At 46.3% G+C, this 23,725-nt stretch overlaps 1 protein-coding gene across 5 annotated transcripts in view; it reads right to left on the bottom strand.

Moving 5' to 3' along the window:
• The window catches only part of KDM5C (lysine demethylase 5C), a 31,513-nt gene that overhangs the window by 3,810 nt on the left and 3,978 nt on the right, over positions 1–23,725 (bottom strand). For 2 of the 5 annotated variants that reach the window (XM_024739485.1, XM_024739488.1), the window contains exons 2-20: positions 22,647–22,724; positions 20,270–20,392; positions 19,806–19,976; positions 19,295–19,426; positions 18,422–18,545; positions 18,131–18,312; positions 16,936–17,094; positions 15,043–15,162; positions 14,758–14,916; positions 13,941–14,122; positions 13,681–13,843; positions 6,903–7,022; positions 6,600–6,794; positions 3,033–3,214; positions 2,819–2,943; positions 2,543–2,690; positions 1,814–1,919; positions 731–1,089; positions 1–117 (exon numbers count right to left, since the gene is read on the bottom strand). In XM_024739485.1, coding sequence (XP_024595253.1) covers positions 1–117; positions 731–1,089; positions 1,814–1,919; positions 2,543–2,690; positions 2,819–2,943; positions 3,033–3,214; positions 6,600–6,794; positions 6,903–7,022; positions 13,681–13,843; positions 13,941–14,122; positions 14,758–14,916; positions 15,043–15,162; positions 16,936–17,094; positions 18,131–18,312; positions 18,422–18,545; positions 19,295–19,426; positions 19,806–19,976; positions 20,270–20,392; positions 22,647–22,724 — 2,945 coding nt within the window. Of the gene's footprint in view, positions 118–730; positions 1,090–1,813; positions 1,920–2,542; positions 2,691–2,818; positions 2,944–3,032; positions 3,215–6,599; positions 6,795–6,902; positions 7,023–13,680; positions 13,844–13,940; positions 14,123–14,757; positions 14,917–15,042; positions 15,163–16,935; positions 17,095–18,130; positions 18,313–18,421; positions 18,546–19,294; positions 19,430–19,805; positions 19,977–20,269; positions 20,393–22,646; positions 22,725–23,725 lie in introns of all 5 variants that reach the window. The other 3 variants (XM_024739484.1, XM_024739486.1, XM_024739487.1) reach the window with 2 other exon arrangements.

Below are 23,725 nucleotides of genomic sequence, written 5' to 3'. Positions count from 1 at the left end.
ATCCAGGCCCGGGCCTTAGCAAGAGCCTCCTTGAGAGCCTGGAGGATGGGCAGGTGAACAGGGATGTTTTCTGCCTCATGAATTATGGCCTCAAGCGTGGCTGGTGGATGCTTCTGCCTAAAGGTAGGGAAAAGAGAGGCCTCAGTGTGGGGTGGTCTGCCTAACCAGAAGCCCAGCCTGACTTCCAGATACAGCGGTATGAGCCCCTGGGGCTGCTGCTTGGGCCTATTTGCTTGTATCTTGCCTACGCATGGCTGTCAGTCCCTGCTTGCTCCAGATTGCACGCACCCAACTTCTGCCATACCTCCATGCCTCTGCTTGTCCACCAGTCTGTCAGCCTGTTGGCAGTGCCTACACACACAACCTGCAGTATTAACCTGGTGCTGCACTTTGTCAGACTGTCCCATGCATGGTGTCTTTCTACTGACACCTGTCCATCTGCCTTTTGGTACTTGTGCTTGTGAGTGTGTGCACACGTCAGCCTGTGGAGCTAGTCCTCTATATAGCTCTGTATCTGTCCATCTCTGCTTCTCCGTAAGACTATCTCTGCCTCTACGTGTACTATGGAGTTTAAAAAAAAAAAAAAAGATAGGAAACAAAAAAGGCGAGGATAGTCAATACACCAACACAGGAGTCTGGTGCCCAAGGCCACCCATGGGAATCATCTTCAGCTTCTCTGCTAAACTTTGAAGGTTGCGGTAGAGCAGGGAGGGGAAGAAGCTAGACCCACCTGGCCTCCAGGCAGAGATGGGCCTTCTCCTCCCAGCGTTCAGCAATGGTCAGTAGCTCCTGCAGTTCAGCTCGGGCCTTGTCCACAGCAGGGCTAGGGGCTACACTGGCACCCGCGACCAACAGTCCCCGCATGACAGCCAGGGTGCCCCTTCGGGCTGAGGGGGCCAGTGTGCGTTTCATCTCATCCAGCCATCGCGCCTGTTCCACCTGCCGCTGGAGCTGCTGGGCCTCAGGTACCTCCACCCCCAGCTGCCGCCCTCTCTCCAGCAGGGACTGCAGGAGCCCCGGACTGGAGGGCAATGAGGCCAGGGCCTCACGGGCTTCAACCTGGTAGGCTTCCACCTGTTCCAGAATACCCTACCAGGACACAGATAAAGAACAAAATCCTCAGCAGGGCTCACACAGAAGTCCCACCACCACGTACCCCTGCCCTACCTACCTCCTTACCCTCCAGTAATTGCGAGGAGAGCCTAGCACGGGCTGGGCTCTCTTCCTTTGCCAGGCCCTAAGCAGTGGTTCCCAACACTCACTGCCCGATAGAATACCCTGTGGCATCTGTTAAAATGCAGATCTCTGGGTCCACTCCCTGAGATTCTTAATAGGGGTTGGTCAGGAGCCTGTGCTTTATTTAAGTCCCCAGAGGATTTTGATGTATAGCATCAGGAGACCCTCTGTCCTAAAAATGCTCTGCTATGCTTGGCCTTCTCACAATCTCTACACTCATACTGGTGTCCACTGCCCTCTCCATCCCACTCCTCTACCTTCCTGAACTTGACTCAGCTTTCCAGGCCCACAAACATCCTTGTTACTTCCTTTCTCCTCTTCCACCTCCACCAGGAAACCTTCCCTTGACTATATGCATCCTGTACCTGTACCCTTGTCACCTGCCCCTCAAATCCCATTTCTAAGAGGCAATTTGCTAAGAACCCGTTGCCTCTTACCTCCTGCTATTCTCACACGTGCATCCTGTCTTGCCCAAATACTTGCAAGTTTTGAAAGAAGCCAAGAATGGCCTACTGCTCAGGTCCCCCAACCCCCCACCCCGATCCCTCAGCAGCACTTCAAGTCCACCCTTCCTCACCTTGACATCCCCAATCTGGTGCATGGCACAAGGCAGGTTGTTCATCTGGTCCAGAAAGGCCCGGAGCTCAGCCAGGGTCATCTGTAGACCAGCTACCCTGTACGGGCTATGGAGTTTCACATGTAGGGTTTCAAGTCCAAACCCAGTCCCCTCCCTCCATCTCTGTGCTAAGGCCCAACACCTTTCCTCATCCCTGCCCACCTTGACCTCTCATACTTCACAGTTCCCCACAAATGCCCAGGTCAGAGGGAGGGTTTTCAGATACATGCAAGTTCATATGATGGGGGTAAAGAATTAGAAGATAGGAATATAGTATATATTTGGTGGGGGAAGCTTAGAAATTGATGGTAACAGAAGCTGGACAATTTTAATCCATCTTCTACTGTGAACTCTATGATCAGTTTATGCTTCTGTGTCCTTTTCTTGTCCCTAAACCTCCCACAACACCTCCCTGCCCACAAAATCCCTCGGCCTCTCTGAAATCAGTACCTTCAGGTACTGATAAAAAGAAACATTCCTAGCTTTCTTAGCACTGGGGTGCTCCCCTCCATTCTAGTTGCCTGGCCTCCTTGCCCTCCCCAACGCCTCCAACTGCAGTGCTTGTCAGCTTCCTGCTGATGTCATCTGCCTAATGGTACCCAGAGTCCACCCCTCCCCCCGCCATAGTCCTTCTCCTAGGTGCTGGCTCCTCAGCAGGCTACCTGTGCCCAACGCCTCATGCTTCCATACCCAGCTTCCTGGCCGCTGACCAGCCCCAGAGCCCGGGACACGCAAGCCTCTGCCTCGCTCAGGCAGTTCTTTAGTCGCTGCAGCAGCTCACTGTTAGGAAATCTCCGCTCACGGGCCTCAGACTCCAGTGCCCTCAGCTCTTCAAGGCCTGGAGAGAGAATGAGAGCAGCAAGGAGTAGGCAGTATTGAGTAAAGGCAGAGGAAGGGGGTGGGGGAGTACAGAAGAAAAGGGAATAGAACTTGCCTGTGGAGTCCCTCCGTCCCCCCATCACTCACTGCGCTTCCGCCCATCCTCCACCTCCAGGGCCACTCGCACTTTGTTGGCCCAGGTGTCAAAGGACTCAGCCCGGACCTTCAGCTTATGGAGCATGGCAGGGAGCTCATCCAAGGTGTACCGATATCTGGAGGAAGAGGGCAGGGAAGAGCACATCTGGCCCAGTTCTGCATCCCCCTCCTCAGCCCACTTCCTCCAGGTAGGCCCCCTGCTCACCGCAGATACTGCCGGCTACTGGAGCACTTGCAGAGGTCATTGATGTGGGAAAGGCAGACAAGGCCGTCTGGGCAGTCATAGCAGGCTAGGGCTGATAGAAAGCACGTGGTCTTGCACTTGATGCACTGGCGCTCATCATCCGGGAGCAGCTCAAAAGCCTCTCGCTCAGCTTCCGTGATGCCCTGGGGGTGTTCATTATATAGAACAAGAGGGCTGCAGAAACCCCTAACTCAGCCACCACTGAGCCCCACAGTAGACTCACTGAGCCCCACATTAGACTCAAATCTGTGCTAAGAGCTGTGGGGGAGACAAAACTCCACAGAGCACACTGCCTTTGTGAAGTCCAAACTCTCAAAGCTGGGGGAATCACATGAAGCAGGGTAAGATCAGTGTGGGCTGAGAGGGAGAAAAATCAGGTAAGATTCAGATCAGCAGAAAGGACCTTCGGGGTGAGAGAAGGTGAGGAAAGTGGTGGACCAAGGCACCAGAGAGATGGCAATATGTGGAAGTGGCCAAGAGAAGTGCCATGTACTGGGGAATAATGCTAGCTTCCAGGCACTCAGCGCCCACTGTGTTCCAGGCACTGTGCTGGCTGCTTTATCAGCACACTGCACACACATCTGTAACTTAGAGAAATAAACTCTACGTGCTTGTGTTCAGTGTTTAAAGATACAATCCCCCCCCCCAAAAAACATGGCCTCCAAACCTAAGCCAATGACTTTATCTGTTGATTAGATGAAGAAAAAGCAATCCCTTCCAAAAATGGAGGAAAAGCCAGCTATCCTTGAGTAATTGAAAGACAATATAATGCTATACATTATGGGCAATTTTAGGGATTTTAGAGGGAAATTTTGATTCTAACATTTTTGTCTTCTATACCAACCTAACTTCTGCATAAGTCCATTGTACATTACAAATCGCGCTCCGCCACAAATGCGCTCTGCACATTACAAATCCTGCTCATAAGATGAGTCCACTGAACATTACAAACCTAGCTGCGTTGATATTGAGTAAATTATTTAAACCTCTCTGGGTTTCAGTTTCCCTACTTTGTAAAATGGAGACAACAGTACTATCGTCATTGGGTTGTTATGAGGATTAACAAAGGTAAAGTGACTAAGGACCTAGAAAAGTATCTTAGCACTTAGAATAGTGGAACTACAAAAGGCCCTGAATAGCCAAAGTAATCTTGAGAAAGAAAAACAAAGCTGGGGGTATGAAGTTTCCTGATTTCAAACTATATTACAAGGCTGTAGTAATCAAAACAGTATGGTAATGGCATAAAAACAGACCAATGGAACAGAATTAAGCCCAAAAATAAACTCTCGTATATATAGTTAATTAATATTTGGCAAAGAAGCCAAGAATACTCAATGGGGAAAGGATAGTCTCTTTGATAACTGGTCCTGGGAAAACTGGATAATCATATGCTGAAGAATGAAACTGGACCTTTATCTTATATCACTCACAAAAATTAACTTGCAATGGATTAAAGACTTAAACATAAGACCTAAAACCATAAAACTCCTAGAAGAAAATATAGGGAAGATGTTCCTGGACATTGGTCTTAGCAATGATTTCTTGTACATGATACCTAAAAAGCACAAGCAACAAAAGCAAAAATAAATAAGTGGGACTACATCAAACTAAAAAGCATCTGCACAGCAAAAGAAACTATCAACAAAATCAAAAGGCAACCCATGGAACGGGAGAGAATATCCGCAAACTGTCTATCTGCTAAAGGGTTAATATCCAAAATATATAAAGGAATCATACAACTCAACAGCAAAAAACCAAACAATCCGAATAAAAATTGGGCATACTACAGGAGGGGAAAAAAGAATAGGTGCTCAACAAATATTTACTGATATTGGCTCTAATCTTCAGATAAGGATACCTATTTCACAGGCCTGTCTCATTTTGCTAAGGAGGAAACTAAGTCTCAGAGAGAGTAACTTGCCCAAAGTGAGAATCTGTCTGCAGCCTATTTTGATTCTGAAGCCAGAGAATGCTGCTAAAAGGATGAAGCCCCTAGGTATTCTTGGATCATGGACTCCTTTGAGAACTGGATGCAAGCTATGAGCCCTCTCCCCAGAAAAGGACTCAAACACACACACACACACACACACACACACACACACACACACACACAAAATCTTTTACAGAATTTACGGGGTCCAGAACCCTTCTCCTTAGGTAAGGGCCAAGTGTAGAGAATTCTGAGTGTTAGGATGGAAACATCTTTTCCCACCTTGCTTTGACTCCTTCTGTAGTGTAGCACAGCCCCAGAGTGATCATTCAATAACAGTACTGAACAGAGAGAGCAAATGATGCCTAGAAAAGCCCAGGGGCTCACCAACTAATACCACAGACTGACAGGCCCCAGACTTCCAACACTTACCATAGCTGCAATTCTCCTTACAACCCATGCTCATAGGAAAGTTATAAATGAGCTTTAAAATAAGAAAGTATTACCCTAAATTTTCTTATTTTAAGAAAAGGGATCCAGCAAGGGATTCCTCAGGACCAGCATTCCTTTGTAATCCTATGGAGGACTCTCACTAAGTCAACTCCCTAACTGGACAAGTTTGGAGCTTTAAAAAGGCAGCTGGGGCTTCCCTGGTGGCGCAGTGGTTGAGAGTCTGCCTGCCGATGCAGGGGACACAGGTTCGTGCCCCGGTCTGGGAGGCTCCCACATGCTGCGGAGCGGCTAGGCCCGTGAGCCATGGCCACTGAGCCTGCACGTCTGGAGCCTGTGCTCCGCAACGGGAGAGGCCACAACAGTGAGAGGCCCACGTACCACATTAAAAAAAAAAAAAAAAAAGGCAGCTGAACTACATGAATAGCGGTCCCACTCATCTACAAATGAAACTGACATGTTATGAGAAATCTATTAAAGGAAGACCGCCTTCTACTCAGTAGTATTAACCTAGTTTGAGCTACTGAACTATATGAGTGTAATAAGATGGCATTTCTTAAGAAATGTTCCATATTTCTATCATTTTCTTCATGTACTAATATTACCAATAATAGCATCTGCTACACTGCAAGTGCAGCAATAGATGCTTTGATATAAATCACCTTACTCAAGCTTTACAACCACCCTGCAAGTGAGGTATTTATTCCCATTTTACAGAGTGGGAAAATGAGACTATGAGAGGTTAACTAACTTGAAAAGGTTATCCAGCTTACCAGCAAGTGGGGGTTTCATATGTCAGTTGGTCTTGGGTTATTTAAATAATGATGCAATAACATCATTAGCAATAACAGCACCTGCTATGGGTCACTTACTTAACAAACATCTTAAATCCACTCAACTATCCCCCAAAAAAGCACTATTATCATCCCCATTTTTTTTCAGATGGGGATACTGATGCTCAGTGAAGTAAATTAACTTACTAACAGTTATTAGTAAATGGTAGAGAATGGAATTGTAGTTTCCAACCCAGATGTGTCTAGTTCTTTTCACTACTCCCTAAGAGAAGTGGCTACATCTTCTACTTCTTCCTCCCCCCTACCTCTGCCAGACTAGGGTACCCAATCCAGGGCACTCTCCCCACCACCCACCTTCTCTAGCAGGGCCTTTCGTAGACGCCGCTCCTCCTGAACCATGATGAACATCTCCTTATGCACAGCTGCTGCCAGGTTCAGGTCCAGCTTCTCTGGACAGGCAGCCATCTTGCAGATGAGTTCCTCATGGGAGAAGACACAGTATCTTCGGAGCCGGCGGTAGTGCTCAATGCACTGGCGCCCAGCTGGCAGCTGTGGACAGGTTCAAGGTTGAGTATGGCAAGTCTGGAGGCGATGGTGCCTCAGCCTCCCCACAACCCTCCTGCTTCTCCCTGCCATCCCATCACACTCCAGACTCACCCAGTCAGCAGTGCAAAAGTTGACAGCCTCAGCAAAGTTGTAGCCTTGGTTAAAGCCACTGTGGTAAGCACGAGGGAAGGTAATGACAAATTCTCCTGCACACTGGTTTGTGCGGACAACCTGAGGAAGAAAAGCCAAGGTCATTGAGACAGAGATCTAAGTCCAGGGTTCTTAAGGAGAGGAAGGAAAGTCTCAGGGAACACAGTCTGACAACAGATTCCCAGACCCTCCAACTCCAAAAGAAAGGACCATTGGTCTCTGCTCTCAAGGTTTTGATTTGTGATGACAGGAAAATTTGAGTCAAAAGCAGGAAATGTACACATACCAAAATATTTCAACTTCCCTAATAATTTTTTTTTTTTTTTGCGGTACGCAGGCCTCTCACTGCTGTGGCCTCTCCCGTTGCGGAGCACAGGCTCCGGACGCGCAGGCTCAGTGGCCATGGCTCACGGGCCTAGCCACTCCGCGGCATGTGGGATCTTCCCGGACCGGGGCACAAACCCGTGTCCCCTGCATTAGCAGGCAGACTCTCAACCACTGCGCCACCAGGGAGGCCCCCTAATAATTTTTTAAAAATTCAAAATATCACTTTTCATTAAGCTGGACGTGTTTTTTCATTAATTTTTGTTACCAGTCATGTAAGCAGTTTCAAGAACCAAGTGGTTCTATAAGATTTGTTATAAAATCAGCAGACCTGGGGCTTCCCTAAATAACATGCTTCTAGACTATATTAAAAATAGCCTCCTATGTGTCAATTTGCTTAGTTTTCTGTGTATGTATTAGTAATTTAATCCCAACCTTTTGGACAAGTGTCCAACTTTCCTCTCTCCTATCACTTTTCACCTTTCCGTAGCAGTCTCTCATGGAGCCTTATGATCTGTTTCAATTGGGACCAGCTGCCCTCCCTGGATTGTCACTCTCCCACAACAGATCTCCTGTTTCCTAGATCCCATGTCTTCCTCTTTCTTGGTTTGTTCCTTTGCTGTGCTTAAGCACGTCATCCAACAGCTTCCTGAGAAACGGTGGGAAGAACTTTTAAAAAAAATGCCTCTATTCTACTCTCAACCTTGATAATCTGACTGCACATAAAATTCTAAGTTGAAAATCATTTTGAAAAAAAAAAAAGAAAGAAAGAAAGAAAATAATTTTGAAGGCACGGCTCTAGTCTTCTAGATTCCAGTGTTGCTTTTGAAAAGTCTAAAGCTATTCTGACTCCTAATGTTTTGAATGAAACCTGTTTTCTCTCTCAGAAAGCTTGTAGGAGTCTTCTGGTCCCATTGTTTGATATGAAAATTCACCAGGTATACCTTGGTGTGGATCTATTTGCATTCATGTACTGGGTAGGCCCTCTGATTCTGGAAACTGTCATTCAGTTCAGGGAAATTTTCTTGAACAATTTCTTAACAATTTGATCCTTTCAGTTTTCATTTATTCTCTTTTCAAAGAGAATTATTTGAATATTGAACCCCCAGAACAAATTCTCTAACTTTCTCTACCTTTTTCCATCTTTATCTTTCTATTCTATTTTCTGGGAGATTTCCTAAACTGTTTATCTTCTAAGATTTTTATTGTTTTTTTCGTCTTCCACTTTTGCTATCTTAATTTTAATTTTCGTTCTCAGCATGTTCTTTTAAAATAGCATCCTGTTCTTATTTTATGTTTGCAATATATGCTCATCCCTGAAGGTATTAATAAGGTTTCTTTTCCTTTTCTTTTTGAAGTTTACGTCTCCCTGCCTAGCCTCTGTTTGTCCAAGCTGCTTTCTTACCATTTGGTTCTACTTTGTTTATTCTAGAATTTTCTCAGTTGTCTGTTAATCTGTGGCTATCTAGTTATATTCAAGAGTAAGAAATGAAAAGGCTGAATGAAAGTTCTGAGTACAGAGGTGAAGTTTGTCAACTGTGAGCCACTGTAGAGTGAAGCCACTTAGTTTGGGAAACTCTAGGTCTTTCCTTTTGGGCCAGTCAGATTCCCCAGAGAAAACTCCTATTTTTTTGCCTGAAGGAAAAAGGTCTGGCTTGCTATTGTTCTAAGAGCCAAGTGGAGGAAGATGGCTGGGAACCTCAGCATTCAGTAGGTATACAGTGAATCCTACTAGTTTCACTATACTCCTACTCTCAACTGTACCTAGAAGACCTCAATCCAGAGATCTATTTCAACCTCTTTGAAAGTAAATCTCACAGTCTTTTGCTAGAGTGAGGGAGGGTCACGTTTCCAGCTGCCCAGTGTGGGTGGGGATCCCATAGCTGCTGCTTTTTTTAAAATGTACTTATTTATTTATTTATTTATGGCTGCTTTGGGTCTTCGTTGCTGCGCGTGGGCTACTCTTTGTTGTGGTGCTTGGGCTTCTTATTGCGGTGGCTTCTCTTGTTGCGGAGCACAGGCTCTAGGCGCATGGGCTTCAGTAGTTGTGACATGCGGGCTCAGTAGTTGTGGCACGCGGGCTCAGTAGTTGTGGCACACGGGCTTAGTTGCTCCGCAGCATGTGGGATCTTCCCAGACCAGGGCTTGAACCCATGTCCCCTGCACTGGCAGGTGGATTCTTAACCACTGTGCCACCAGGGAAGTCCCTCCCATAGCTTCTTATATAAATATGAACCAATCTTTATTTTTACCCCATTCGTCTTTACTCCCTGGAATGTCTGCTGCAACCAACTACTGAACCCTTGGTGGGTACTGAGGTATAAATCAGATTGGTTCTCAGATATTCCAGAACTGGCTTAAGATTCAGTTTTCTTATTTGTTTCCTAGTTTCAAGAATTTTGTTTATCATTGTCTCTTTTCTTGTTTTCCCCATCTCTGTGATTTTTTTTTTTACCTTAAAAAAAATCACTTTGTGGCATTTTGTGAAGCTTCAGTAAGGAATGGAAGTAGCCATGTGTATGGTTAATCAGCTGTCTTTACCAAGAAGTCTTGCAAAGTTTTTTAAAATGAACATTCCATGCTGATGAAGACACAGTGAAATAAGTACAGTGCTGTTATGGGGACCAATAACTTCTCTCTGGAAAGCAAAATTGCTGACACATAACCAAAAACCTAAAATGTTTATAGCCTTCAACCCAACAATTCATCTGCTAGGGTTCTAGACTAATGAGGAGAGAATCAGCATCCTAACAATACTGAATCTGCACATTTATTCAGGCCATGTATCAGTTCCCACCTCCAGTACATTTTCTTCTCAAATCTTTCCCTACTTAGAGGCAACATCAGTATTTACTGCTTGTACTACTGCACTGGCCCCCATTACCAACCACTAGAATTGTCTTCCCCAACCAAAATGCAAACCTGATTATGTAATGTCCCTGTTGAGAACCCCTCACTTGAATCCCCATATCTACATGATAAAGCCACGGCCCCAACAGGCAAACTCTTACTCTTCCTTCAAGTGTCACCACTTCTACAGATGCTTTCCTGACCTCCCCCCGCCGCCCCCACTTCTTAATGACCCAGTCTGTTGTCCTTTTGTAGCACCTCTAATATTTTATTCCAGTTGTTTACTCACCTTTGTCCTCTACTCAACTGCACATGACTAAAGGCAGGGATTAGTTTATTTGCTTTCAGGGTGCTGACCAGAGGCCTTGCACACAGAGGGAGTTCTAGCAGTATTTGCTGAATGATCTAGTCCCAGCCTTAATTTTACAGATGTGAAAACTGAGTCCCACAGAAGCCTCAAGTAGCAGAGCCAGAAATAGAACCTAATGCACCCTCATTTTGGCAATGTCACTTTACTGTTTCCTATGCAGTTTTTTTTAGAAAGCTCTCCTCACATTCTGCAGCTATTAAAAAATGACCCGAAAGTCCATCAACTGGTGAATGGACAAACAAAATGTAGTATATCCATACAATATAATATTATTCCATCACAAAAGGGAATGAAGTTCTGAAGCAAGCTATAACATAGATGAACCTCAAAAATATTATGCCAAGTGAAAAGCCAGACAAAAAAGACCACATATTATTCCATTTATATGAACTGTCTAGAAAAAGAAAATTTTTAGAGTTAGCAGATCAGTGGTTGCCTGGGACTAGGGGTTGGAATGGAGAGTGACTGCAAAAGGGCACAAGGGATCCTTTTGGGGTGATGGAAATGTTCTAAAACTGGATTGTGGTGATGGTAGCACAACCCTGTAAATTCACCGAATGGTGCATTTAAAATGCATGATTTTTATGGTATGTAAATTATACTGCAATAAAGCCGTTTTCCAAAAAAGATGGTTATAAACAGTTCATGGTGAGGAAGTAAAAAATTATTCTAGACCAGCATTGTCCAATAGTAATATAATGCCAGCCACATATGTACTTTTTAAATTCTCCAGTAGCCACATTAAAAAAGTAAAAAGAAACAGGTGAAATTAACTTCAATGTATTTTATTTAATATATCCACAATAGTATCATTTTAATGTGTAACTGGTATACAAAAGTACTACTGAGATATTTCACATTCTCTGTTTCATACAATGTCTTGAAATCCAACATATGTTTTATACTGTCAGTACATTTCAGTTGTGACTAGCCATGTTTCAAGTGCTCAATAGCCACATGTGGCTAGTGGCTACCAAATTGGACAATGCCATTCTAGATGATCAAACGTAACAAAAGAGATTATAAAATCCATACACTGATTACTGTCATGTCAAAACTTACATAAAAAAGATGGAAATGTAACAAAATGTGGAGGATATAGAGATGACCTCTCTACTGCCATTTTTTGGAAAGGGGGGATGTTTCTTTTATAATAAAAATACTTATACTATGTATCTCTATAAAAAGAAATGGCCCTCTCTCACCAAAGGGGAAGATGGGTGAGGTGGAGGGGGGGGCGCGGCCAAAGACAGCTCTGAGGGACCTCCAGCTGGCTAAACTGCAGCCTGCCAACATATGAATATGAAAATCAGATGTCCTGGTTTGAGGGGATACTGCCAAGTCCAAAGAGCCTGGAGATGCTGGGAACTACCTATAGGAAGGGCCTGGCAGACAGAGGGTGGGGTGGTGAAACAGCAGCTGGCCAGAGAAGCTGGGGAGCTATGAGCAGGAGAAATGCTGTGAAGGTAGAAGCAAAAAAGTCTGTGATAAAAGTTTTTTTAAGAAGAGGTTAGGGCTTCCCTGGTGGTGCAGTGGTTGAGAGTCCACCTGCCGATGCAGGGGACACAGGTTCATGCCCCGGTCCGGGAAGATCCCACATGCCGCGGAGCGGCTGGGCCCGTGAGCCATGGCCGCTGAGCCTGCGCGTCCGGAGCCTGTGCTCCTCAACGGGAGAGGCCACAACAGTGAGAGGCCCGCGTACCGCAAAAATAAATAAATAAAAAGAGATTAGAATTGAATGAATATATATATGTGTGTATATATATGTATGTATGTATGTATGAATCTTAGCTGTCTGAATCCTTAAGGAGAATCCTCTTCTACTCTTATAATTCTCCTTGACACTGTGGGAAAGAACTGATGCTGTGGGTCAGGAAGAAAGGAGTCTGAGGAAAGGTCAGACCCAATGTCTACTTGTGAAGAGCATAACTTGAAGGGCCCTTGGTCATTTCTACATCTTGAGTCCAGTAATTCTTCTTTTTTTTCCCAGTAATTCTTAAATGAGGTGATGCAGAGAGGGAAAAGGAATGCGTTTCCTCTAATTCCCTAGATATCTCAAACCTTGGTTAAGTATCACTAAAATGCGTAATAAAAAGTATTACTCATAGATTATATAGTATAGCAAAACAAGCTGAAGGCAAGAAGAAATTCAGGCGAGAACCACTGACCTACTGTACAGATGACCAGGGATTTCAAGGAGATATTAATTCAATATGTACTGACTGCTTACTGTCCCACGCACTAGACTAAGCAGCAAGGTAGCCAAGGATGGTTTTGGGGGGACAGGGTTGAAGGGAGTGGGGAGGAGTAGCAGCACAGAATGAATAAGACTGAAAGCAGAGGTGGAAGATGTACTCATTCCTGTTTCTACAGGACTGTTGATCAGGTTATTTTAAGATCCACACCAGAAAACTGGCCGATACTATTCAATGTCAGAAATTCCCAGGAATATAAAGCCCCTTATAGGTAAGCCAGGATGTATACCCACGGTGGGAGAGAAGTCCACAGAGAAGGAGAACAGGACAAGTCAGGACTCTGGGTTCAGCTTTTTTTTTTTTAAATGATGAAAGATATTGGCACTTTTTTTTTTTAGGTTACTTCCCCCCACCCCGTCCCAGCTTTACTGAGATATAGTTGACATATAACATGTTGGTGTACAACATGTGGATTTGGTACACTTATATATTGCAAACTAATTACCACCATAGAACTCTGACCTGTTAAATAAGTAAACAGACCTACCCACTGCTCCAAGAAGGGTCACAATATGGAAAGGATAGCAGAAACTGCTAGTTGTCCCCCTATACTCATTCTCACCCTCTTTCTTAATAGCATGACCTCCAATCTGTAGCTGGTACATGACCATCCTTAATAAAAATCAGATTGTCCAGTTTTCCTCACAGCTAGATGTGGCCATGTGACTAAGCTGTGACTAACCAGAGGTGAATGGAAATGATGTGTGCCCTTAAGAGTAAGGAGACTTGTCTTGCCCAGTCCTTCCTCTATTTCCCTTTTCCACTGGTGGAAGCCATCCCTAAGGTGTTGCCCTCAAACATCAGGCCCAGAGGGCTCACCATCACATTGTATCTCTAATCACTATTATTTCTGTCAAACCTATAGCCTGATTAAGACAAAATAGGAATGAGAAATCACTAACTCATTCCTACACCTTGCCCCTATCTCCTGGACACTCACCGGCACACCATGGGACATGAGGGTGTTGGGATTCATGAGGGTGACAAGTTGGTGCAGAAGGTCAGGCTGGCTATCAAAGAGCTCAGGCGTCAGCTTCTTCATCACCTCTTCCAAATGTTCTGCTGCAAGTGAAGGTACCCCATACCAGGTCTTCGGCTCACCCCTGGCCAAGCAGAAAGGAGACATGTAGAGTGGACACACCTATGGTACTGAAGGAGCCCACCCTGACTGCTTCCCTAGTTCTCCAGGACCCCACTCACCAGTGGAGGTAGTTAATGGAGTAACTCCAGTGATCCTCAATATGCCAGCAAAAGGCTGAGAAGACCATGCCCACGTAGAGCCAGGGCACCTTCATGCCAGAGATATCTGCATTGATGTGGCACAGTACGGACTGCTCCAGCACCGGCATCACATTCAGGTTCCAACCACTAGTAGCATACTCCTGTCAGGTCAGGTATTTGTGGAAAAGGGATGAGAGTTTTGCTAAGGAGTGGAGATCTTTAACCCAGGGAACCTTAATTTCGAGGTCATAGACCTTTCTGAAACATCTAAGAAATAATATAGGTGTTCTTCCCCCTGCCTCCATCAAATGCATACACACAAAATTTCAATCCACTTCACTTTACTTCAATTTTAGGGAGGTTTATAGATGTGCCCACCCACCAAAATATCTGCAAGTTAAAAGCCCCTGCTCTGGACCAAAATGCACCCTTCCCTTGATACAGGCCTAGGGCCTCATTATTTCCTGAACTTACAATCCCAGTCCCTGAACACTTCTTATGAATGAGCCAGGCACCCTGCCAGGTACTTCATATACCTTCTCATTTAATTCTTATAAAATTTGTAAAATGGATACTATCCCCATTCTACAGACAAAAAAAACAGCCAATATCATGGCTGGAGATGCCATGCCAGATATTAGGCTGTGTTCTTTACACATACCATCCCATCTACATCTCACAGCAACCATATAAGGTAGGCATAATAGTCCCCATCCTATAGAGATACTGAGTCTTTCAGATACTAAACGACTTGCTTAAGTCACACAGCTGACATAACCATGAATCACCTACTCACCTCCTCCTCAGGGGTTAGGTGCCGCTTACTGTCACTGACGGGGAAACCGCTACCAAATTCTTTGGAATGGATGTCAGCCCCATACTCAACAGTCACATCTTCCTCAATGCTATTCACCAGCCGCCAGAATTCCTTCTCCACGAGTTCTGTGGGCACCATCTAAGGAACAGGGGTAGCAGATGACCATGGCCCATCATATCCTGGCCCCACTGACCCAGGAGAGCTATTGACCATCAGGCACCTATGACCCTAGCCCTGACACTACCCCAGCCCTCCATCACCTACGTGTACGGGCATGTTGAAGTAATCGGCTTTAAAGGAGTCAGCCATCTCGCCAAAGCTCTGCAGAGTGTATTCCCGGGTAGCCTGCTCAAAGCCAAAGGCTTCGGGGGGGCGCTTACACTCCTGAAACCCAAAGGAGAACACGTCACCAAGGCAGAGGCAAAGAGGTGGAGAATCCTCAAAAGCGGAGCTGGAATATGGGGTAGGAGTCAGAAGGAGAACAGCCCTAGGTCTGTACTGAAGGCCCCTGAGGCAGGTCTCACGTATAGCTCTACCTTTTCCTCCTAGCACTTGAGCACAGTTCGTCTCTTCATTCCCCACATGCACTTCTACCATGCTCTTGCTCTTCTCTTCCTTTAGGACTTTACTATCTAAACCATGGGCTCCGACTTAAATATGCTACCCCATGCTCTTCTGCCACTATTTTTTCTCTCAAGATAAAATGTGACTTTATACAGGATGCTTAGAGAAGTTTTATGCCCAGACTGGAACTACAGACCTGGGAAAATGACACTGAATATTCTAGTAGCTTGGAGGATGGGAAACGAAGGCACCAACTCCTAGTGTCAAACCCCACACTATTCCTGTTCTTTACACTGTCTCAGAAGACAGGACGTGTGTCTAACTCACCTTGTATCTATGTTCGTGGTTTTAGATGAGAGATGTATGTACCCCAGTCAGACACACCTTCTGCTCATGTCTGAAAACTAAAAGTCAATCTGGTCCACTGGCCCACAACCACTTGGAGAAGAGAGCCAAGTAGACCTGACAGTCTGTTGTCTATGATACTTTTGGTATCCAAACTCCTCCCTAAAGGAATCCCCACCACTACCAAGGCAATTATGCACTGCCCTGGTCTCTTTCCTCATTTGTGTGTGTCTAGTGTGTGTGCACGTGCACACCTGGTCTCTATGACCACAGTTGACAGGGCAAGAAACTGTCAGCGTCTACTCTCCAGAAACCGAGGGAGAGATGTAGACAAGCACCCGGAATTTGGATCAAGGTAGGAGGCTCATGAAATGGAACTGAAAGACTTCCCAGGCCTCTTAGCCCTCACTGCTGCTACAGCTGCTCTCCTCACTGCCTCTCTTGCACTAGGTACACTATCCCCATGTATCCTTACTCCTGCACTCCTCCATCCCCCAGTCTAGAAAGCCTGCCCACCTCTTGTAGTTAAAATCTACAACACTGCAAACCAATCTAATTATCACAACAGAAGGAAAATACCTAAATAAATATTATACCCACATGATGGACCCCCTACAAGGAAAGAAAAAAATCATACCCATGAATAAATTTAATAATATAGAAAAATGATTATAAAGTAACAAATGAAAATATACAGTAAGATCCCAAACTTGTTAAAGATAGCTATATATACGCAACAACGAAAAGATGAGAAGAAAATATACCAGACTATTAACAATGGTTGTCTCTAGGTGGTGAGATGATAGGTAATTTGTCTATTTTCCAAGCTTTCTAAAAGAAACAAAGAATAAAAAACTTGGAAATCAAAAGAACATTTTTTTTCATATTCCTGTCCTCCAAATCTCATTGCTGACACCTTCCCTGATTACTACCCTTAGTCACTTTCCTGTCCTCTGAACTTCTACATCTGAATTTCTAACACACAATTTAACATTTGATTATATGTCATCACATATGATCTGTCTAATCATGACTCTCACCTCCCGGGGTGGTCTGAGAGCTCCCAGAGAACACAGGCTGAGTGTCCTCCTTTTCTTTCTCCCAAAGTTCTGCCCAACCTAGCCCCACCCCAGGGACCCAAAACATAAGACTGTGGCTGAGCTAGAAGGCTGCTTTCAATAAGACCGGATGAAGGAAGGCAAGGATAGCCTATGAGGCAGACATAGACTGGGGCTGGGAAGTCCTTACCGCCATGACACACTTTGGGCACCGCCAGACACCCTTGGGAATCTCAGGCAAAGGAGGCAGCAAGCAGAAGATGTGGTAGTTGTCATCACAGCCATCACACAGCAGGAGCTTGTCGTCCTCATCCCCTCGGGAACACATTCGGCATACATATGACTCAATCTGCCAGGGGAGGGAGGCAACAGTTCATCAACCTAAGCCCTGTCCAGCCTTTCAAACATCAGACTCCTCCAGACAGCACCCTAGTCCACAAAGATCTCCATTAGAAACCCACCTTGCCTGCTGGCTGGATCATTCATGGCCCTGTACAGGTTAGTCATGCTAGGCCTGGAATTTAACTGCATGCACGTACCACCTCCGCAAATAAACTAACTGTAGAGCTGTGACAGCAGAGTCTTTATCATTCAGTCCTGAATCCCCCATTTTTATTCATTCAATACTTACTGAACACTTATGTGTTCAACATTATGCTGGACTCTTCAGTACAGCGATAAATAAGACATGGCATCTGCCTTCTAAAGGCATACAGTACTCCAGAGGCACAAGTTCATAAAAATTAAAGGGCAGTGTGGAAACTGCCAATAGCAGCCCATAAAAGGGTACTATGGAAACCTAAAGGAGGAAGCACTCGAATCAGCTGGAGATAAGGAGGAACAGCCTTGAGAAGAACTTCACTGAAACGGTGACACTTGAAACTGAGACCTGAAGGCAAACTGGAATTTGGCAATGGGGCAGAGCACAGGGGAAAACTCTTCCAGGCAGAAGAAACAGCATGTACAAAGGATGGGGAAAGAAAGCATGGCACATCTCGGCAAAAAAACAAACATACCTACAAGTAGTTCAGTGTGGCTATAGCAGAAGGAGTAAGGTGGGCAGTGCTGGGGAATGAGGCTAGAGGTCTGCAGGGACTGGATCATGCATTGTAATGAGGAGCTTAGCCTTTATCCTGAAGCAATGGAGAGGGAGTCTCCTCCTCTGCACCCTTCCAGCACTTCATGTTGACAGCACTTGATCACCCTTTCTTGTTCTTTGTTCCATGTGAGTTGGCCTTGTTTCCCCAATTAAGTGAGCTACCTGAGGGCAGGGCCCACCAGGCCCACTTTTCTGCTTAATGCCACCTGGTCCAGTGCCATGCTGGGGAAATGCTCGTTGAAGGGATGAGAAGCAGAGCATTAGGAAGGCAGGGCTAGGTCCTTACAAACTGGGCATTGCTGTGGTTCCTCCGCAGCCTCATGGTCATCTTGGTGCAGGGCTCTGGGCTGTGACTCAGCTCCTCCTTGCTCTCCAGGAAGGTCTTGGGTGAGGGTGACTCCACCTTCACGTCCCCGCCTGACTCCTCCTTCACCACTATGGTGGGGGGGCACTCGGGCCCTTCCTTATCTGGGAGAGAGGAGAATGCCTCTAAAGTACAAGTCTGAACAGTCGCGGCCCAGGCTCCTCTCCCCTGGTGAGGCCATTCTTCACACTGCCCCAGCCTGTCAGGCCTCACCTTTTTTCCGCAGAGTCTTATCCTTGGCCATGAGGCCCAGGCCCATCATCTTGGGGCCTGCCCCATAGATCTGAAGCTTCTTCAGCTCAGGATTCTTTTCAATGTCTTCCTCTGTGGGTTCCGGCTGGAAGGAAAGAAGGAAATGAATCAAGACTATCTTGGGCAGACTGCCCCATCCTAAAAGAACAACAGCTTGGACTCTATCACATGAGTTCATGCCAGGGTGGAGGCATAGGTAGGCCCAGGCAAGAATTCAGATTGCTTTTTGGAGACTGAGGGTAAGTGAACTCCCTCCTCATTCCTCTCTTGGAATGGAATTAAGATGGGATCTCAGTTTTTCCAACTGTAAAATGAGAACATTAACTCCTATCTCACAGTTACAAGGGGTTTGAGGAAAACATATATAAAGAAATCTAAGTATTTGAATCTACCAATAAATGGCAGTAACTAATATGATCTGGTAAATTACATGCTTCGGTGAGCCCAGGGACAGTGTGTATCTTGTTCTCTGTTGTATCCCCAATGCCCAGAAGAATGCCAGCACATAAGCTTCTTCCTGAGGCTAAGATTTAGTTATAAGAAGAAAAAGAAGAGTTCTTCCCCTATGAGCAGAGTGAGTCAGGAAAGGAACAAGGCAGGCAAGAACACCAGACATAGGAAAGATATTATACAAACAGATCAAAACCCAGCTCAGAAGCTCAGCTGAGAGTAGAGGAAGAGCAAGAGTGAAGCCAGAAAGAGGCACACTACTGCTCAGAACTCAGAGAACCAAGAGAAGGGAGAGTGGAACAGGGAAGAGAACCTTGGTCAGAGGGAAGGGAGAGGACTCTCTTCACCACCAAAGCTCCAAGTTAGAAGAAGGGAAGTACTCACATCAGGCTGTAGTCTCTTGGCTCGCCGGCCATAGCTGTTGAACTTGGAGGGCTGCACAGACTGTCGAAGGGGGATACTGTGGGGTTTGTATTCCTTGTCCTTCTCCTCATTATCAAATGGACGTGTGTTGCACTGCTGGGGACAGGTGAGGGGTAAGGGTCAGGACATGGGGCCCCAGCTCCCAACAGCAAGGACCTCCCTTTACCCTCACCCAATAGCAACCAAAGCCGTGGTTTCACACCGCCCGCCACCCGCCCACCCAACAGGCCCTGCTCAACTGGCCACTGACACCAGCACACACTTTGGGAATTCTTCTCATGCCTCTGCTTATGCCATCCCTCCTTCCAACCACCTCCCCGCAACCATCTCCCCAACTAAACCAAACTCCATCTCTTCCCAGACCTCTCCAGGTCTCCAGTCCACTCCACTGAACCAGTTCCATTAAGAACAAGTGTGGAAATTTGCATCTGGCAGGGGAAAGCCTACTCCCACCCTGGCTCGGCATCCTTACCACCAGGTTGGCTCCAGACTGGTACATCTCATAGGGGTAAACGATGCGTTCATAGTGGGAGCGTAGCAGGGAGCCAATGTTTTTGCCTGGCGGGTAGTTGAGGCGTTGGGCCACCCGAGCCCATCGACGGTCCTTGCAGATGGCTTCATAGCCACCTTCCTCCACCACGATCTGTAAGGACAAGCAGAAAGGGACGTGGATGTGCTGTATGTATGTACAGAAAGGACAACGAGGACAACTCCAGCCCCTCACTTCACTGGAGGCTACCCCCTCCTACCTCCACCACTCAGACTCAAATTGCAGCCAAGAGATGCCAAGAAGTTCTGATGACAGCTTGTGTGCTACCAGGCTGTGCCCCTTCCACTGTAGCCTAGAGATCCAATATCCAAACCAAGGTGGCCCCCAGAGTACCAAGGATATTAAGGTGTGGGGTGGGGAGGGGTTTGAGAAAAACCTGTTCTTACTTTGCTGAGGCTGTAGAGGTCCAAGATCCGCCGTTCTACATTGGGAATCTTTAAGGAGGAGCCCTGGATTTCCCAGAATTTGGCAATCTGATCCAAGTAGTTCAGTTTCACTCTCGTCTGGGCCTGGAGAAAAAATGGCTCAGAGAGGCCGGCCTCCCCCTCTACCTGACCCCTATCTTCTGGCCTAATCTTAGGGGAGGAGAAGGGATGCAGAGCAGCCCACTACCCAGGGCCTCTCCCAGTGAACTGGATCCCCAACTCTAGGTAGCACCTCGCCCACCTCTCTTATCTTTGCCACCTTCCAGGCAACAGGAGAAGCCCAAGGTCCCAAAACAGAGCAGGTAGAGTCATAACAGCCAAAGCTTTACATATACTCTTTCTCAATCTCCCTGACAGGGCTGTAGAAGTATTGTCATTTCTTTTACAGAGAGTCCCTGCTTCCTCAAGTCACACAGCAGGTACCAAGAGATCTGAGTGTCAAATAACGTACGTATTTGCTTTTCCTCTGCTAATAATCTGCTGTATAGTCTTGAGTAAGTCAGTTCTATTCTCTGGACCCGTTTTCTGATTATGAGGGAAATAAAAAACTGCCCAGTCCACTCACCCCAGAAGGGTAGACTTATGAGAGGAACAGTGAATGCCCTCTGGAACTTTGGAATTAAATCTAAGCTCCAGGCATGTTTCAGAGAATGAAGGCTCCAAAAGAAAACATTCACCTCTTCACATGCACCATGAAATTTGTTCCATGGTAGCTGAAGGGTGAGAGTGTATGCTAAAGATAGAATGGCCTAAAGAACTGAGATGGTGTACCAAAGCAGCACTGCCACCTGGCCTACCCAGGAACCAATGTGGGCCAAAGATTCTAGGAACAAGGCATGTACCATGCTTTCCCGAAATCCCAGTGACCCAAGAAGGACTCCCCAAGGCCCCAAGTCTATAACCACCTCACCCTAATCAGAAGGCCTAGTTCTAGGGAGAACTGGGTGAGTCATTATCATTCATTACCTTGCTCTGATCCCATTAGGGGGAAACAGGGACAGTTCTTTCACAGATGAGGAAAAGTAAGGTCTATTTGTGGAAAGGAACAGCCTATGGCTCCTTTGCTATGAGAATCCCTAAGGGGCCAGGAACCCTACTCCCTCCACCTCAACCCCTTAGCTTTCCAACCTTGGCCCATCCCTGTCCCTCCCCCTCATTAGCCAGCACTATCTCTCTAGAAAACCTGCCCCTGTCCCATGGTAGGCTACACCTTGTCCTAGCTATACCCCAGCAGACCTGGTCAGATCCGTTTCTCTAAGGACCTTGTACCCCATACAAGAGATGATTTTTGCCCTGACCAGCACAGCACCTAGACCGACTCTAGAACAGTGATTCTCAATGAGGGGCAATTTTGCCCTCCAGGGGACATTTAAGTAATGCCTAGAGACATTTTTGGTTGCCATAACCGGGAGAGGGTACTATGTGGGTAGAGGCCAGGGATGCTGACAGACATCCTAAAATGCACAGGACAGCCCTCCACGACAAAAAATTACCTGGCCCAAAATGTCAATAGTGCCAAGGCTGAGGAACTGTGGTAGAGAAGACAAGAACGCTTTTAGGTAACGGGTATTCGGTTGGGCCTAATAGTCACCCCCACACCCCCAGACATCTAGTAAGGCTTGAGGATACATAATAATGAGGGAGAGGAGTGGTAGCACACCTCTACCCTACACCTTCCATGGGAAACTCCAGAACTTTACCTCTGGAACTGGCTTGAGGGCATCTACTCTCATTGCCCTGGGGCATTCTCAAGTGCTTAGTGGAGAACCTCATCTTACCCATGCAAAGGGCCTAGATTTCCTGTATGGAACATAAAGGAGAGGGAAAAGCCTACCTGCCTGACCCTCTGTCCAAGTTTGTAACCATTCCAGCTTCCTCACAGACCAGTTCTTGTGTTGTTCCTGCCCATCTACCTCACCTCCCACCTTACCAAGCACCATGGAAGAAAGGTAGGAAGCACAGGGCTGTAGATGAATTGGATAGATGAGGACACATTCAGCTGGCCAAGCAAGAAAGGGTCTCAACCAGCCCCATGTTTCTCTTTTGTTGACCCAAGCAGGGTAGGTTAGTTGACTGGGGAGCTTCAGAAGTAGCAAACCTTTGTGGAAAAGGGCCACCCCCAGCCTTGGGGCTATCAGATTTGGGATGCTAAATGCTCCTGCCCTAGGTTATATTCAGAGCTCTAAAGCTTCCTCCATGCCCTCCAGGCAATTTCACAGAAGAGAGAATAAAGGCCTAGTTAGGTAAAGTACCTTAGACAGAGAAGGTAGGAGGGAAGTGGGATCAGAGCTCAGGTATCCATTCTCCCAACCCCACCACCAGTTGCTAGTCATCTTACCTCTAGTTCATTCAGCCTCTGGATTCGGGGAGTAAACCTGAAGTTGTCCACTTCTACAGCAAAGGGTGGCTGCCAGTCCTGAGTGGGTACAGAGGAGAAAAGGGAGTTGGGTTATTCCAGCATAGTGCAAGACCAGAGGTGCACCAAAAGCAGCTCAGCACCCCATTCATGCCTTCCCAGACCTCTAGCCACGTCACACCTTTTAACCTGGCAAACACCCAACCCATACACACACAACTCACTACAGGGCTTTAGAAGCCCCTCAAGTCCACATCCAACACCCCATGCACATACCCTGGGAAATGTCTTCAGAGTCCCTGCAACAGTACAGTGCTAGGATTTTAAGAAATAGAGAGATGGGGCCCAAACAGCTGACTTCAAACTCTCCCTATGCCCATATTAACTCCTCATCCCCTAGGCATAGGACACACAGTCTGGAAGTACTGGAAAGCACACAGGATCTGGAGTCAGAAAACCTGGGTTCATGTTTTAGCTCCACTACTTACTAGCTAAGGGATTTTACCTTTCTGAACCTGTTTTCTCAACCGTAAGGTGGGAATATGAACTCCTGCCCTGGCTTCCTCATAAGACTGATATGAAAATTCAACTGGTTTTCAAATGAAAATGTTATTCAAAAGAATCATCATTAAGACTTGACATCTAAGGCTGACCTCACTACCCAATACATATGCAGGGTAGCTCATCTCCAATTTGGGCAGGATTTAAAGGTTTGGGCCTTCAGTGTCTGTTCTCTCAGTTTAAAAGGCCTGAGATAGACACTACAGGGAAGAGCAAGGAACAAGGAGCAAGAATTTGCAATACTCACCTGGTCAGAAAGGCTTCCTGTGGGTCCTCTCTCAAATAACCTGCCCAGTACAGGAAGAGGCAGGGGAGGAAGCGGGGAGGGGTGTCCTAAGTGCTGGGATGCACCACTGACTGTGGTAGCAAAGACTGGGAGGATTTGGGGAGAAGGAGGGAAGTCAGGGAAAGATAATGAAAGTGGGGGAGACTCTGTCCTGCCAAGTCAGAGCTTGTTATGTCCTGCCCAAAGGGCAGCTGTGAAGAGCTTTCTCCCCAAT

Source organism: Neophocaena asiaeorientalis, unplaced genomic scaffold (assembly GCF_003031525.2).
Source record: "Neophocaena asiaeorientalis asiaeorientalis breed wild unplaced genomic scaffold, Neophocaena_asiaeorientalis_V1.1 scaffold822, whole genome shotgun sequence".
Lineage (NCBI taxonomy): Eukaryota > Metazoa > Chordata > Mammalia > Artiodactyla > Phocoenidae > Neophocaena > Neophocaena asiaeorientalis.
The sequence above is the reverse complement of the archived record's forward strand: the minus strand, read 5'-3'. Positions and strand labels throughout refer to the sequence as shown.